Here is a 16,123-nt window from a genome sequence, read left to right on the forward strand (position 1 = left end):
CGACTGTTGTAATAGTTGGACAAGTTCAACTTCTACAACATCTCCCGATTTGTCTGCGATTAAATTACAACAACTACAACGCGCGTTCCCATATAGTTGTAATTGCTGTAAACCTTTATCGCCGATAGAATTACAACAATTACAACTATATGTGAACAAGGCTTAATAAAGCCAATGGTCAATACTCAATAGTCAACAGTCCATAGTCCACAGATAACAAGTCTAAGACCACATGATTCACATCCATAGTCCACAGCTCAGTCAAGGTTTTAGAACATGCCTCTCATACGGAGCTTTGACCATTGAACTGAAATACATGGAACGCCAGCTGAAGCAAATAATTGAAGCCAAATCTTACACCCAAACACGCGAGGGAAAAGTTTCGAGATTCTCTCGCGGAGTGACAATTGATTTAACTACCCACGCTTGTCTGGGTGTAATCTCGCGTCTCTGGGTGTGAAATTTGACTTAAAAATTTTTTTAGGCTTTTCTTTTACAGGTAGCGTTCCATGTATTTTAGTTCAATGGCTTAGACAAAACTGCTACTTATTAGCTTGTACGAAACAGTTGTATTATTAAGAAAGGATTTATTTCAAATTTGTGTTTCACCATTTGTGAGATAATGTAGCAAGAGAATACTTCTAGCATCACGTTGAAGTATTTTTTAGGGTTTATTACTACAATGCGCTAAAAATTCATTGCCATCGTGGTTCTTTACTATAGATTATTCTTATGAGTGGTACTGTTAAATATGGCGGCGCATCTAATTATAGTTGTCTACTTCCGGCTTCAAATTTTGGCAAACACTATATTGGTAATGCACAACCATGTAATATACATATCAATGCACGGACCGGCACGCTATCACTAAAAATCCTCAAACGTGTAATGCCTCCTTTGCAGGCAGTTTTACACTTGCCAGCTATTTTGTTTTTGTATTTTGCTTTTGTGCGCATGCGTTGATGCCATTTCAAACCGATCTGAACGTTGATTTGAGTTTACATTCATGCCGGTTTCAATTCAGACCGCTCTTCACTCAGTCGGATCGGTTCAGCAAACAGCACGACTTCACAGATCGCTCTGAGTTATTTACTTACCAGTTTCATGTTAACATCTTCTATAAGTAATACTGTAACTGACACGAGCTGGTACCGGTTTGACTTCGTTCAGGTCTACTGTAAGCAGGGCTTACGATTTACGATTTCGTTTATTTACGTTGTTGTCAGTTTTCTCTGCGAAAATTGGTCAACAAGAAAAACTTGTTTTCTGAAATACCGTGAAACAATGTGTTTCCCTCGATCTTGTTTTGGGTGGTGTTTCCCTCGATCTCAAACAATACGTGCATAATTGTACTTTGAAACTTCCGTTCTGCTGAACACATTGAATACGAGTTCGACGTTTCTGAGACATGTGGCAAAGAAATAGAATTGTATCGTGTACTTATGGTTTTTTCTCACTTGGTGGACGATTATTTTCAAGTCTACCAACTAAAAGTATCAATGTGAAACCGCGCCGTGAGATACCGGGCTCCAGCATGCTCAGAAATATGATTAAATACAGTGGTCGTCAAAGTTTGGATAAATTTCAGGAAGATATTCAACAGCTATTTGACAAATATGGTCCTATATTCCAATTCAATATGCCTGGTCTGAAAATGGTTTTTGTTTCGCATCCCGAGGACATCGAACATGTGTTCAGAAATGAAGATCAATTTCCATTGCGTGGTGTTCATAGTTCTTTCGCAACATATTTTAAATCAAAGGGATTGAAGGAGGGTATATCTGGAGATGATGATAGTTGGAAACATCATCGATCATGTACAGCTCCTAATATGATGCTACCACGTCAAAATCAAGGATACATGTCAGGTATTTATAAAGTATTTTGTTCAAAAGAAGTTTTTTCAAATTATTTTGCAATTCAGCAGCTGCCAGCTGTTGTAGTCTTTACTTACACTAAGCAATCAAAAAGTAAGGGTTAGGATTAGGGTTAGGATTTGGGTTACGGTTAAGGTTACGGTTAGGATCATGGTTCGAAAGAAATGTTAAAGATTGAAAACTTGGCCAAACTTTAAACCGTTCTTACTGAAATGGAGCGGAACTTTCATTGTGAGTTTGTGAAAATTATTTTATTGAGCTTTCGACTAGGTGCTTCGCATAGGATAAACATATGATTCTCCCAATCATCGATCGTCGATTCCTACGGCCTTTGTGTCTTTGTTACTCATGTATTGATAACTTTTACCGCTAAAAATATATATTTTGGATACAACAGTAGCGTGCTTGCATGCTATTTGCTATGGTGAATTATTCGGTTATTAATAATGATTTTAAATCACTCACTTGTTATAAAGCAAATTAAATAATTAAAGGTTGAATTGATTACATAATGGCTTACTTTTACTAAAGCAACGTGACATCACTCTTGTGTGTACTCAGTACTGCTTCGCGATACAGTTTTCAGAACTCTGATATTTTTTGAAATGGCTTGCAACAGTTACATTTGCAATATGATGAAAATATTGTTATATGTAGTCCAATAAAAGCTGTAAGACATTTGGAAATAACTAAATGTTATCAGAAAAATATCGCCAACATTACATAATTGTTATGTAGTATTACAAAAATAACTATCCCTTACTATCCCAATTGTATCCCTGATCCTTCATATTAACTACTTGTTTCTTCTTTCATACATATGATTAGATGAAAATGTACAATGGGGTACAATATGTTTGTGGAAATTTTTCACAGGTCTCAACGAAATTGCTGTTGACAGTGTTTCCACTTTAAATGAAGGAAGAAATACAAATTTACTGCCATTGTTACAGCTTTGGGCTGCAGAAAGTGTGTTGTATGTGATGTTTGGTCATCGAACATATATCAATCTTGAAAACTGTGATGAAGATGCTTTGGCGCTTAGTAAAGCAGCGTTTAACGCATTTGAAAGCGAATCAAAACTGATCTTCAGTTTCCCATGGTACAAATACTTTAAAACTCCTGAACTTCAAAGATTTTTCAAAGCTTGCGACACTCTCTCGATCTTTACGCGGAATTTCATGAGCAAAGTAAGAAACAAACCAACCGCTTTGCCAGATGGATTCGAGAGCGTGTTTCAGAAAATTTGCAAAGAAAAGAAATTATCTGATGAAGAGATTATTCAAGTCACAGCAACATTACTTACAGGTGGTGTTGATACAACTTCTACGATGGTGCTTTCAACTTTGCACATGTTATCAAAGCATCAAAATTGCCAGGAGAAGTTATACGCAGAGATAAGGAACAGTCTGCAAAACGACGAAGTTCCCACGTACGAGCACTTTACCAAAATGCCATACCTCAAAGCCACGATACATGAAGTATTTCGTACAAACTTGTTAGTATTGGGAACAAGTCGCAAGTTATCTAAATCGATTGTTCTAAGTGGGTACGAAGTTCCTCCGGGTACGATAATTACTTTGTCGTCGGCGAAACCTAAACAACTTCATCAGAAGTTATATGGTGATGATGAAAAATTTAAACCTGAAAGGTGGTTACGAGAAAACAAAGATTTTCATCCATTTTCACTGCTTCCGTTCGGTTTTGGTCGCCGGATGTGCGTTGGTCGACGTATTGCAATCATGGAAATTTCTTTGTTTCTAATTTGCTTTTTACAAAAATATAAAATAGAAGAAAATTTAAAACCAGGTGATCAGTTGGATTGGAATTATGGCATCGTTCTACGTCCAGATAAACCATTCAATGTATATTTAACTAAAAGATGCCAGTGACCTATAGTCGGGCTGTTTATATAGATCAGCTTTGGTAATTTTCTGTCGGCATTTGTCTATAAAAACATCCTATTTCTAATGAAATGCGAAATTATAGTGTTCTTAAATTATAAAGAATGTCTGTCAACCAAGCTCATGGCGGATTTTGCAATTGTTTTGAAGTTGTAAAAGTTCTCTCAGCGTTCTTGACTGACGTTTCGACAACCTTAGCGGTAGTCATCTTCAGAGTCAAAAGGCGTAAGAGCCAAATAACAAATACGGCTAACCCGGCGTTTACTCCTCATTTGACTCTGAAGATGACTATCGCTAAGGTTGTCGAAACATCACTCAACAACAACAAAGACAGTCCTTCTCGGAACTATAACAACCTGGACGATATACATCTACAAATAGTTAGCTATATCATAAAAACGACATTAACATATTTCATAACGTTGGATTTAGACTTTTCCTTATATTGCGCTTCAATAAAATTATTTTACGTAAGTAAAAACAATACAACTATTTAAAGGCCAAGAAATAGCGTTATTTATATTTAGCTAACGACTTGTATGGTAAGATCATTCAATAAATTTGACAAAGATCTCAAAGCTTTTAAAGCAACGTTTACTTTCTGTACTTCGAATTAAGTTGCATAGGCGATTTGCATTTGGATCGTGACTAAAACACCACACGAGTACATACGAGTGACATACGAGTACATACGAGTGACATACGACTATATAGGGTTAGGGTTAGATATATATATATATATACTGGTCACAAGTATATATATATATATATCTAACCCTAACCCTAACCCTAACCCTAACCCTAACCCTATATAGTCGTATGTCAGTCGTATGTACTCGTATGTCAGTCGTATGTACTTGTATGTACTCGTATGTCAGTCGTATGTACTCGTATGTACTCGTATGTACTCGTGTCGTGTTTTAGTCACGATCATTTGCATGTTACATCAATTATTACGTGAAGGAAGCCATGTTGGTAGTCAAATACAAAAGAATATTTTATCAATGCTGTTGAAGGCACTAATATAATAATTTCGTGGAAGTTAAGTGGAATGAAAGTCCTGACTTTCTCGCCATGATACTCTTTGTGTAACTAATCTCTAATTATTTAATTTTTTCCTGATTATGACGTAAAACGTTGTCATTGCCGATAATATAAAGAAAATTTAACACTAACCGATGGCAATCTGGTATCGATGTTTTTCAACCATGTTGGAGGTCTTATACAAATGAGTATTTGGTGGGATCAATGAACTCTATGACAACTGGAAGGCTTACTCATTGAAGTAAAATGCATGGAATGCAATCTCAAGCAAATAATTGAAGCTTATCTTACGCCAGTCACGCGAGATTTACCCCAGACACGCGTGTTTAGTGTTTGAGATTCTCCGGCGGAGTAATAATCGATTGACTACACACGCGTGCCTGGTGTAAAATCTGGAGTGTCTGGGGTAAAATCATGACTTCAAAAAATTATTACTTAGCACTGTAGTAGGCATTGGAATTATCACAATTAGGCCCAGTTCAAACGTCGAACTTTACATGTCCCGAATGCATTTGAGAGAAAAAGTAATGAGGAATTTCATCTTATTATCTTCTGTCTATAATGCATTCGGCACATGTAAAGTTCGACGTTTGAACTGGGCCTTAGTCAATTATTGATACACCCTGTAAGCCTGGTTCACACGAGTAAAATAAGCACAAACGTCGAGACTTTAGTTTCTATTGTTCTAGAGGTTTATAAAGACAATGACATTATGATTTTCTTTAAATCCTCTTTTTTTCCTTTTTTTGTTCTTCTCTTAGCTTATGCTTGAATTTTTTCCTTATGCTTGCGCTTATGTCAAATCTTATGTTTACATGCTTCTTTGATTATCTTTGTTTTATCTTTTGTCTACGCTTGTCCTTGTCCTTACTTCACTCGTGTGAACCAGGCTGTAGTCTAAACAGGACGTCAATTGTTTCTGGTGTCACTACATGACGACAAATAAGAAAAGCAGTTAATTCTGTTTAAAAGCAAAGCATAGGTATAAACGGACCCAATATCGATAAAAGTAAATTCAATAGAATTTTTTTGTGCTTTGTTTCCTCTATACATCCGGAGAGACATTGTTTGTATCACAAGTAAACTTCAGACTTCCTTTTACATTTAAAATCATTTCCATGCGTGTTTTATTGCAACGTCAAACAATGTTAGCTTATCATAACAGCATTACAAGAGAGCAAACGCCATCTTGAATCATAAAGTTTAGTCATATGAAAGCTCAAGTTCATCCAGTCAAGAAAGAACTGCTGTATATTGAAAAAATGGAATTCGTATTTTCGCCATTTGATCGTAAAATTGACTGGCGTCTACTGGGTAAATAGTATTTTTCTTATTTTTAGAATCCATTGTCGCAAGCGAATGCTATTTATCGTATAAATTTACAGTACGTAAATGTACAATTTTTTGCTGTTGACAATGTGCTCGGCAGAATATTTCTTGTAAATGCAATGTTGTGAATTAAGCTCTGAAATCTTCCGTGTTGTATTTCAATTTAGCTTTCGTTGAGATTCAAAAAGTAATTGATGAAGTTGCTCTAAGTGTTTTGGAAGAGAATTTAGAGAATATCTGTTTCTGTGATATCGAAAAAGAAATGGTAAAAAACTTTATAATTTTTCTCTTTGCAGTACGAGTACAAAAGAACATACCAGGCTTAGCACATTAGAGTAGTCAACCTGATTATTTATAGTCTTGTTATGCAATTGCAATAACAATAGACTTCTAAAATAACCTTGCTCTGCATTACGAGTACAAAGCAAATACCATGCTTACCTTATTGACGTAATCAACCCGATTGTTTAGTCTTGTTATGCAAATTGCAAAAACAATAGATTTCTAAAATGACTTTGCTCTGCATTACGAGTACAAAGGACATAACATGCTTACCTCATTGACGTAGTCGACCCGATGGTTTGTAGTCTTGTTATGCAAATTGAAAAACAAAAGATTTCTAAAATAACAAACAAAAGACTTTTATGAGTATGAGGAGTTCACTAGTGCTACTCGAGAACATTGTTTGGTTATATTTGCGTATTGTGATATGGTTGGAAAATGTTACAACGAAATTCACGACAATATGATATCACATGTGGCAAATATGTATGTGTCATTATAAAGACACTCGCGTGTGAAACGATCCAAGAAAGATTTTGATTGGTTCGATTATTCGTGTTAATTACCGTGTTTTTTAGATTAAAAAGGAATGATAATAAGGGTCAGAAATCTACATAGTAAGACTGAACCAGGAAACTATAATATCAACTGGAACGCCAAATGCGTCGCCATCTTTGAAGCCAATACTGATGTTAGTTTTTCTGCGTTTTTAAAAGAAGCTCTATGATATTATTTTTACAAATTAACAACGATATGCATAAAATAAAGTATCACAAATGGCCATGATAAGTTTTACCTCCCGAGACTGGGTAATATGCCTAAAGATGCAGAAAAAACGTCATGATAGCTGGCTTCAAAATGGCTTCTAGCCCTAAATTGGAGCATATTGGAATTAGCGTTCCAGTTAATATTACAGTTAACTGGACTGGACTTGCTCGCTAGCTATATGCGTCTTTATATGCTTTATATATCTAAGTACAATTATATCACTTGTCCGTATTCACACTCATACGAGATGAGTCTAATTGAGTGCGACAAAAAAATTGTTCGCGTTCATTGACGTAATATTCTTTTTCATACGGTTTGCTAAATTTGATCTCTTTTTCATGTAGTGAATTGTCGGCCTTGCTCTTGAACAAAAGATTTATTCCAGTTTTTTGTATAATAATTTCATTGTATTAGGAAAATAAGTAGGAGACCACACAAATGTGCTATCAATCTTCTCCATTTAGCCACAGTTTTCATTTTAAGAGTGGTTTATATTATCCATAAATTTATTATGGTTTCGTCAGTAAAGTCAAATTTCGAGATTTTGCTGATGTAATTTTAAGTTAGTTTGAAGTGAACATTATGAATAAAGTATTTTATGCTTTGTTTCAAAACGTTTTAAAAAACCTTCATGAATACCATACATTGTCGTATTTCAGAGCTTCTTCAAGACTCATAAACATTTTATTGACCTATTCAAACTGGCTCAACTCATCATTCAGTACTTGTTGGTAGGTTTTTCTGGATTTCATCTGAACTTTGCTATTATTTTAGTACATTTTGCGCGACTCACTTAATCATTACTAATAATCTAGCAATTTTGCTCCATTCAATTAGTTTTTAAATATAAAATGTTGTGGTTTTAACAAGTTCTGAATAATTGAATGAATGGCTGAGATTCATTGATGGAACACTTATCAACAGCGAAATTTTCTTTTTGTTTGGTGTTTCTCTAACCAAATGTGGAACAGTTGTAAACTGTTTTATTTAAGCACAAGTTGCAAATTTTGCAAATATACATCAATAAATACAACTTTCAGCCTAGCTCTCATTGAGCAAGGGGCCGTCAATGGCCAATTTACAGAGGGCCCCCACTGGTTGTGTTACGGGGGTTACGCCCTTGTTTGAGAGCCTCGCCTATATAAACTATAGCTACAACAGGCTTCAATACGTATATACATATCTAAAATCTACTAATGGCGGATCTAGAGTACGTACAAATAAATTATAGCTCCTCTAAAAATTCAAATTACATTCAGAAAAACACAATTAGTCTTGAATTTCTAAAGAATATAATTTTACAAATGGATTTGCCTCTAAAGTTTTTAAAAATGTAAATAAATGCCAAAATGTGCTACATTAATTTATTTTGACTTCATCTAGATCCGCCAGCAGCTGTAATTTGACTTTTCTATATGAGTCAGTCGGTTAGAGACAATGTATGATAAATGTCAATAATAGTGCCTCGAATCAATTTTTTAACAGAATGCTCAAAAATATTTAGCAGCGTTTTTATAAATGGTATTGTTTTTAACAATAGCTTCTAAAATTTGAAGTTTTCATTTTAGTTCACGCAAAGTGTTTTGTCCTCTAGAATTAAAGATTTAAGAAATGTAAGTTGATGTTAATAGGGTTTTTGAACTTTGATATTTGTAATTTATCTAATACCGTCTTTTAATACCGTCATGCTCTGATAAACGCTGGAGGCGATCATTAGCTATCATTATTCTATTGCTTTTGCAGTGAGTGAACATAAAAAAATTTAAAAGTTACGACCAAACTTGCGGGCTGTTTACGCTATGTAAAAGTTTGAAACGCCTTATATGGCGTTTTGACTAAGTCTTTCCGACTGCTCTGCATATGAGATGAGTGTAAGATCAATCAAATCATTAAGATATCAGACTGGAAAAAAGAAAAAAAGGCTATTTAACAATACCAGTAAAAATAAACTTGTAAAAAACACATTAAATTTAGGAAAACGAAGACATAAAACGTATTTTGCGCAGAAAATCTATACTTGAAAAGTCTGTTCAAGCAAACACGGAAAGATGTATGCAAGAAAAGAGAATAGACAATTTAACAAGACCAACTAAATTCCAGATTGGACATGAAGAAAACTGTAAAAAACATCATACAACAAAAGAGGCAACAAAAGATACTTATGATGTACATTCAATAAACACAAGTACTCAGTACGAAATAGTTCCTCACCATGAAAAACAGAGAAACGGAAAATCACTATGTCAACAATCTACCTTTCGCCAACAAAGTGTTTTCGAGTCTGAAGCAATAAAGATTTTTCAGAAACATCAGAATAGCAAATTCATGCAGTCAAGCATTACTGTAAGTATTAAATGTTACTTGCGATAATGAACCATCGTCCCGTTGTAACCTCATGACACTGACCGCACAAGTATCTACGTGTTTATGTGAAAACCATTAAAGTTTGAATTAAGAAATAAAAAATGTTTACTGCGTTTGCACAGGCTTATGCAAACCAAGGAGACTTTGGGAGAACTCTAGAGCAGATCAGTGCAAGTCCGAGACCGAAGGTCGACGGTTGCACCTGCTTCAGAGTTCTCACAAACGTCTCCGAGGTTTGCATAAGACAGTGGAAACACGAAAAACATCTTTTATTTTTTTTATAAAATAACAATAATGCGAAAAAAAACAAACATTTTAATTTTTCCTCTAAATTGTATTCATGATCGATTTGCAAATTCTCTTTGACTGATTGATTGTTTAGATTGATTTGATTGGTTGAGCTCAGATGTGCTTTGCACTAGCTAATGCAAACTCAGCTCTTAACCTATCGGCACACGCGTTGCATTTTGTTTATTTTATAAAACTGCTTCAAGAACACTTCAATCCCTTAAAGAAAAACATTTAAATACGCTGCTAATTTCTTTTGCAAAGAAGAATGGAAAAAGTTTGCATTGCCAATCACATGTCAATCGCCACCCCTTGAAATGAAAAGATACATTATGCATATCACAGAGGATATTAAACCCGCTGATTTATGGTTCTGCTGTTGTAACATTGGATAACTCATGGGCGATTTAACTTTGCTTGTTTAAATAAATATGAAACTTGCAGTAGCTTTTAACGACAGTTTGTCCTTTCATATTTAAGCTTTTGAACCTTGTACATACATTAATAAACACATATATATTGAAAAATTTGTTGTAATTGTAGACTTATTAGTTAGTTTATAAATGAAATGCATGAATAAATCATTGTTGTGCATGTTGTTTAATTTATTTCATACCAGGTTGAAATGTTACAAGATGAAATTTCAAATTGTGTAAAACAAACTAAGGAGAAGATTTCTTTATTGGTCACGGTAAAATTACATTTACAGCAAAACGTTTTGATGAAATTTTATTTTCAATATAGTAACAAAAGATGTGTCAAATAGTTTCATTAAATTAAACTCACTCTTTATTATTCCAGGAGCTGGACGATCTTTCTTCAGTAGAAATAGACGAATCACAAAATGAGACTTTGGAATTGAAAAAGGAAAGTTTTGTCGACCAAGGAGAAACGAAGTTAACATCAGACACAAGTACCAGTCATGATTATATTAAGTACAATTTAAATTTAAGGGAAAAGAATTATAAAAATGCTAGTAGAGAGATGGAGCAAACTGTGTCAGTGACTTAAAAAACGTTGTATTAAATTGTGGCATGCACAATAAGCATGCTTTTTTATTATTTTAGGTAGTTTTACAACTTCAAGTATTTCCCTTTGTGGATCAACTGTAGAGAAGGAACTATCCGAAAGTTTAACAAACAGGAAAAACTTTACATTAAAATTCTAACTGAGATATGAAAGTGAAGAACAACGTCTTTCTTTGTTGTGCTCAGAAAGTGGTTGCCTGTATGCTGAATCATTGTTTCTGTCAAAAAATATACTGAGATAATTGAACTACTCGAGACACTTCCGGGATCCACTTAAAGCAAAGAAATGTTTCACATCAACTAAAATTTGTACCGATGCAATCTATTTGCTCTAAAGCAAAATAATGGATCTTATAAAGCAAAACTAATCGACTGTTATAGACTGCCCTTATATACATTGGCAATTGCTAAATTCACATCATCTATTTGCTTTCGTCGTTCAAATTACAGTCGATGTGGTTGACTACGTTCACTTAAAACTAATATATACAGCATTACAATAGCTATTTTTCGTTTTTTCTCTTAAATATATGTGTTTATTAAACTTACCTACCTGCCTGATAGCTGATATGTAAACCTTTCAAGTAAAACGAGTCATTTGAATTGGTCACTTGTGACATTTATACAAATAAAATAATAATCATTTGGCATACGAGCGAGCCACCAGCATTGATAAAAGCGATCATCTATATAGCGAAAGGAGTCGTATAGCGTTGTGAATGTTGCATTCATCGTGGGAAAGCCATATACAAGCTGAATAGAACATGAAACATAACGTAATATTTCTATTTAGCTTCATCAAAGAAATGTCGTAACGTTTAATTTGCACTCATTTCACAGCGTGATGTTAAATAACGCTGAAATATACATTCACAATTTTGCATAACGAAAGCATTGCGTAAATTTTTATTGAATGTCAATAAATGACAGCCATTTTAATGCAATTCATTTCATATTCCTTAACAGAGTTAACATTTTTACCATACTTCTATAATACAGTATTTGTAGGATAGACAAGCAAAATAACAGATTTTGAATAAAACAACGCTGTATTAGCTGAACTTTAAATCTAACTAAAGCTAAGTGCTTTGTTCGTTATATCTTTTGTAGTTTGAACAATTTAGAAAGCTTTAAATAATCTGCCAATGATTTAATGTTGGCAAAAAAACAAATACTTTCTTTTTAACAAAGTAGCTATTTTTCTGGTTAACGTCTTTCGCTCCATTCTAAATAGGCAAGAAAATCGAGTGTATCATTAAATTTAACTTCTTTCAGTGAAAATATAATGGAGTCAATCTTGCGTTTGAAAACAAACAAAAAACAACGAGTCATGAATGTTTTTCACGACAAAAGCTGTGGTTTGACGTTGATAGAAAATTCGAAAATACGTTGCAATGCTGAAAATAGCGGACAACTGCGGTTTTAAATATTTGAAATCTTTATGTACAAGGTAGCCAACGGCGTGAAAAAACCCTCTATAATATTTTCTTAGCTATAAGCACACAAGAATTTTTTGAACTGATCATCCTTTTGCTTTATTACTTCATATATCATTATGTAGGGAAAATTAAAGTTTTACATACGAAAGATGGAAATACACCAGGAAATAAAGAAGACAATTCAAATAAAACTTCCTCGTTTATATGAAGTGAATTTGAAGAATTTGATTAAAAAATAACAACATAGAGATTTGAAAGCATTAAATGAACTGCGTTGGACACAGATTAATACACTAGCTAGATTTTCTTCACTTAGAAAAATCTGATTGACTTATAACTATAAAGTGATTTATGTTTTAACTACTCAACTAGCTATTAAGTTATTGCTGACGTGCTTTTTATTATGTTAGTTTCCGTGTTTCTTTCCTTGTTTTATTACAATATGTCAGCTCAACGAATACTTTGATCTGTATGTAACTCATGTTCGTTTTAGCTTAGCGTCACAGCGTTGTAATCTGAAAAAAAATCCCTTATTAATAAACAGCTTGATACATAATTAGAACATAAAAGATAAAAGTTTCTCCGGATTTTAAATGATTTTTATAGAGCTTTCAACTCGTTGCTTCGAGCCTTCATTAACGAGTCGAAAAGCAACGAGTCGAAAGCTCAATAAAAATCATTTAAAATCCGGAGAAACTTTTATCTTTTATGTATTAAATGCCTGGATTACAAAGTTTCAAACTTATAATTAGAACAGTACAAAGAATATCCTGTGCTATTACCGCTATAAGCAAATTCAAATGCATGGGTGTTAATTATTGAAAAGTTCATGATTGATTATTTACTGTGGATTTATACATGCAATCATCGAAATCCTAAACGTTTCTTGTAAGTAAATCACAGATTTTGATGATGAGAGTTTCAATCGCGAAATAACTGTAAATTCACATTCGAGTGTACATAACGAAAATGATAATGTAAGATCTTTTGCGTTGGTGTCATCAAAACTCAATGCATAAGATTAACCCGGAAACTCTGTCCTCTAAATCTGCGTGAAAAGGTAATACGCGTGGGCATAAATCAGCTCCTTAAACAACGAGAAATTGTTTTGTTTTTGTTTATCATTTTTGACTAGATCAAAACAGAGAAGTTTCGAAGTTGATGATGTAATATAGGGCAATGTTGAATACTATAAAAGAGAGGTAAGCAGTGCAAGGAGGCAATAACATTCTACATCAAATAAACGATATCAACAAAGCCAACATTGTAAAAAGACAAAATATCAATGGTCATCAATGGATAAACATATTAGCTTGAGATTTCTTGTCTTGATCTTGATGAATGTTTTGGTTTACCAAGTGGAAAGTTGCTTAAGCAGGTGAGTTCAAATTTTTAACTTTAAATGATTTTTTTACGTTTTTGATGAATAGACGCGAGTTTATACTATACAAATAATCTTATAATTCCCTTCATTCATTCATTGTTCTTTTTCCAAAGAAAGCACAAAGTATGTAATTGTGTAGTTGCTGACACTATAAAAAGGGATGGACGATGTTTAAAAGAAATTCCTTGTTCAACTTATCGTAAGTATATATGAAGACTAAATTTGCGTTCAACTTATTATCGTAAATATACGACGGCCATATTTGCTCAAAATAATATAAGCCGAATTTTTGGTTCGACTTGCACTAAATGGACAATAATGCTTTTGAAACAAGCAAGACTTCAGCGCTGCGGTAGAGAAGCTATGAATGACACAGCTTAAAAGTAGCTTAAGTATTATCATGAACATTTAGTTGACTTGACTTTGATAGTCTAGTAGAGTTTTTTTACAAAGTTCTAACTAGAATAACTCGACTTGCACAATGACTGCTGCCGTGTTTATCTCAAGATGTTAATTCAAACTTTATATTAAATTTTTCAGAGACTTTTCCCAGTACTGTGAAAAATCAAAGACTTGGTTCAAGATATATTATTTATATGCAACAATTACGTCATGCCTATCCTGCTGCAAACACCCCATTACATCGTTGTGCGATTGTTGGAACTACATATGTAAAAGAATTCAACGTTTGCACCAAAAGATTAAGATGCGGAGAACCAGGTAGCTATATAAACTGTTTTTTCTTTTACATGTGCTCAAACCCGATGTTTTAATATATTTTACACACAATAACGATATATGCAAAGTCATACCTAATTTTTATACATGTACAAGGCAAGAAATCAAAAAATATTTATTTGAAGAACCATCCTGCGTATATTAATTTATTTACAACTTTTTGGTTCTTTTTATGGGAAGTCTTTACGCTATAGAGGTGGTGTGCAACCATTCCCCTGGGAGAGCGAGGGAACCGAAGAATGTTCGCCATGTTGAATGACATTTGCATTGTAAATAAGCAAAATCCTTTTATTTGAAATCATCCAACATGGCGGCTATGATGTAGCTTGCACACTAAGAATATAATTCAGTTGCAGTTAGATTTTTATTTACGCAATTTTTTCCTTTCTTTATAATGTTTATTTAAAGGAAGCTTCTTTTTTTTTTATTTAGTACTTGGAGTTGCTAATGGAGCAGTATCAAATCGTTATTATGTTTGGAACTCTAAATTATACAAATCTTACGCTCTACTTTGTTCAACAGTATGAATTAAAATTCCAATAATCAACTATTGTGCATTACAAATTACAACTTTACATGATGTTCATCTAAATCCATCCATGTATGTATACACGTAGTTTTACATAAACTTGACAATAGCTGTACGTGACGTTCATCAAACTCCATGTTTGTATACACGTACTTTTACATACACGTAACAATAGCTGTACGTGACGTTCTTTAAAATACAGAACATGCACGTACTTTCACAAATATATATTATAGAGAGAGACGAACTTATGTAAAGCTTTTTTTGTTATCTATTCATAGCTACATTATACAAAGGAAATAAAAAGATAGATTGTTTAAAGTTCAATGTGAATATTTTCTCGCTTATAAGGGATTGCAAATATAAATTTAAACTCGCGAATCATGACAATGTAGATGGCATACTTTCGCAAAAAATGAATCGACGAAGGAAACCTATGGTCACTGTCACGAGCACCACGCATGCAGATAATTTAATCGATTGAAAAGTTTGCATGGTTGCCAAAACTACAGTAGTGTTTTTAATGATGCTAATAAGTTATGGATTTTGTATTTGTTCACCTACCATCATATGTTCTTATATTAGCCCATATACCATTTGCTTAAGTAAAGGCAAATTTCATGCGAGTGTTTCTTTATTGGATACACTTTGCGGCCATTCTGTAGATTTGGTATCAATAAATTGCCAAAAGAGTTGACTTTTTGTATATGACACAGTTGTGGAGAAAATTCATATATGACACAATTATGACACAGTTGTTGATCAAATTTAATGGAACATTTAATTTGACTTTTAAAATCTTTCAGCTTAAGGTATGTGAATTTTAAAAGGTATATATATAATCCTTGACTTGTCCAATTATACAATATACCTGATAACCCTCCAACGTTCTTTCTCTTCCTCCAAAATGTCAAGTGTTTTTTTAAAAGGAACTTGATTAAACTCCAGAAAAAAACAACACGTAGAACTATTTATACATCACCTGCAGCAGTTACCTAAAAAGCTTCTATATTCGTCATATTAAAGGTATAGTTTCACAAATTTAAGGAGTTCTTTCTGTTGATAAACTGCAAAGCCGAAAGTTTATGGAACAAATATCACGCAGAATTTTATAACGGAGACATAAAATGAAAGGGAAAAACGATTATT

The 16,123-nt window shown here is 33.5% G+C and overlaps 2 protein-coding genes across 2 annotated transcripts; both read left to right on the forward strand.

The window, feature by feature from the left end:
• The first annotated feature begins 1,115 nt into the window (after window positions 1–1,115).
• On the forward strand, window positions 1,116–3,851 carry LOC124454605 (cholesterol side-chain cleavage enzyme, mitochondrial-like). The gene is made up of 2 exons (XM_047005381.1): window positions 1,116–1,868; window positions 2,754–3,851. The coding sequence occupies exons 1-2, from the start codon at window positions 1,409–1,411 to the stop codon at window positions 3,767–3,769; spliced, it is 1,476 nt and encodes a 491-aa protein (XP_046861337.1). The 5' UTR covers window positions 1,116–1,408; the 3' UTR covers window positions 3,770–3,851.
• Window positions 3,852–13,215: 9,364 nt separating this feature from the next.
• On the forward strand, window positions 13,216–15,295 carry LOC124454611. The gene is made up of 5 exons (XM_047005395.1): window positions 13,216–13,383; window positions 13,459–13,701; window positions 13,821–13,906; window positions 14,248–14,427; window positions 14,878–15,295. Exons 2-5 carry the CDS (start codon window positions 13,619–13,621, stop codon window positions 14,970–14,972), a joined length of 444 nt encoding a protein of 147 aa, XP_046861351.1. The 5' UTR covers window positions 13,216–13,383; window positions 13,459–13,618; the 3' UTR covers window positions 14,973–15,295.
• The last annotated feature ends 828 nt before the right edge of the window (window positions 15,296–16,123 follow it).

Source organism: Xenia sp. Carnegie-2017, unplaced genomic scaffold, assembly GCF_021976095.1.
Source record: "Xenia sp. Carnegie-2017 unplaced genomic scaffold, XeniaSp_v1 HiC_scaffold_3, whole genome shotgun sequence".
NCBI classification, from domain to species: Eukaryota; Metazoa; Cnidaria; class Anthozoa; order Malacalcyonacea; family Xeniidae; genus Xenia; species Xenia sp. Carnegie-2017.

Bases quoted from the DNA above. Each gene is read 5' to 3' on its own strand.
- LOC124454605 (XM_047005381.1), top strand. From the start codon at position 1,409: ATGTGGCAAAGAAATAGAATTGTATCGTGTACTTATGGTTTTTTCTCA. The intron at 1,869-2,753 runs GTATTTATAAAG...AATTTTTCACAG, and splicing joins AAATCAAGGATACATGTCAG to GTCTCAACGAAATTGCTGTT.
- LOC124454611 (XM_047005395.1), top strand. From the start codon at position 13,619: ATGGATAAACATATTAGCTTGAGATTTCTTGTCTTGATCTTGATGAAT. The intron at 13,702-13,820 runs GTGAGTTCAAAT...CTTTTTCCAAAG, and splicing joins GTGGAAAGTTGCTTAAGCAG to AAAGCACAAAGTATGTAATT. The intron at 13,907-14,247 runs GTAAGTATATAT...TAAATTTTTCAG, and splicing joins AATTCCTTGTTCAACTTATC to AGACTTTTCCCAGTACTGTG.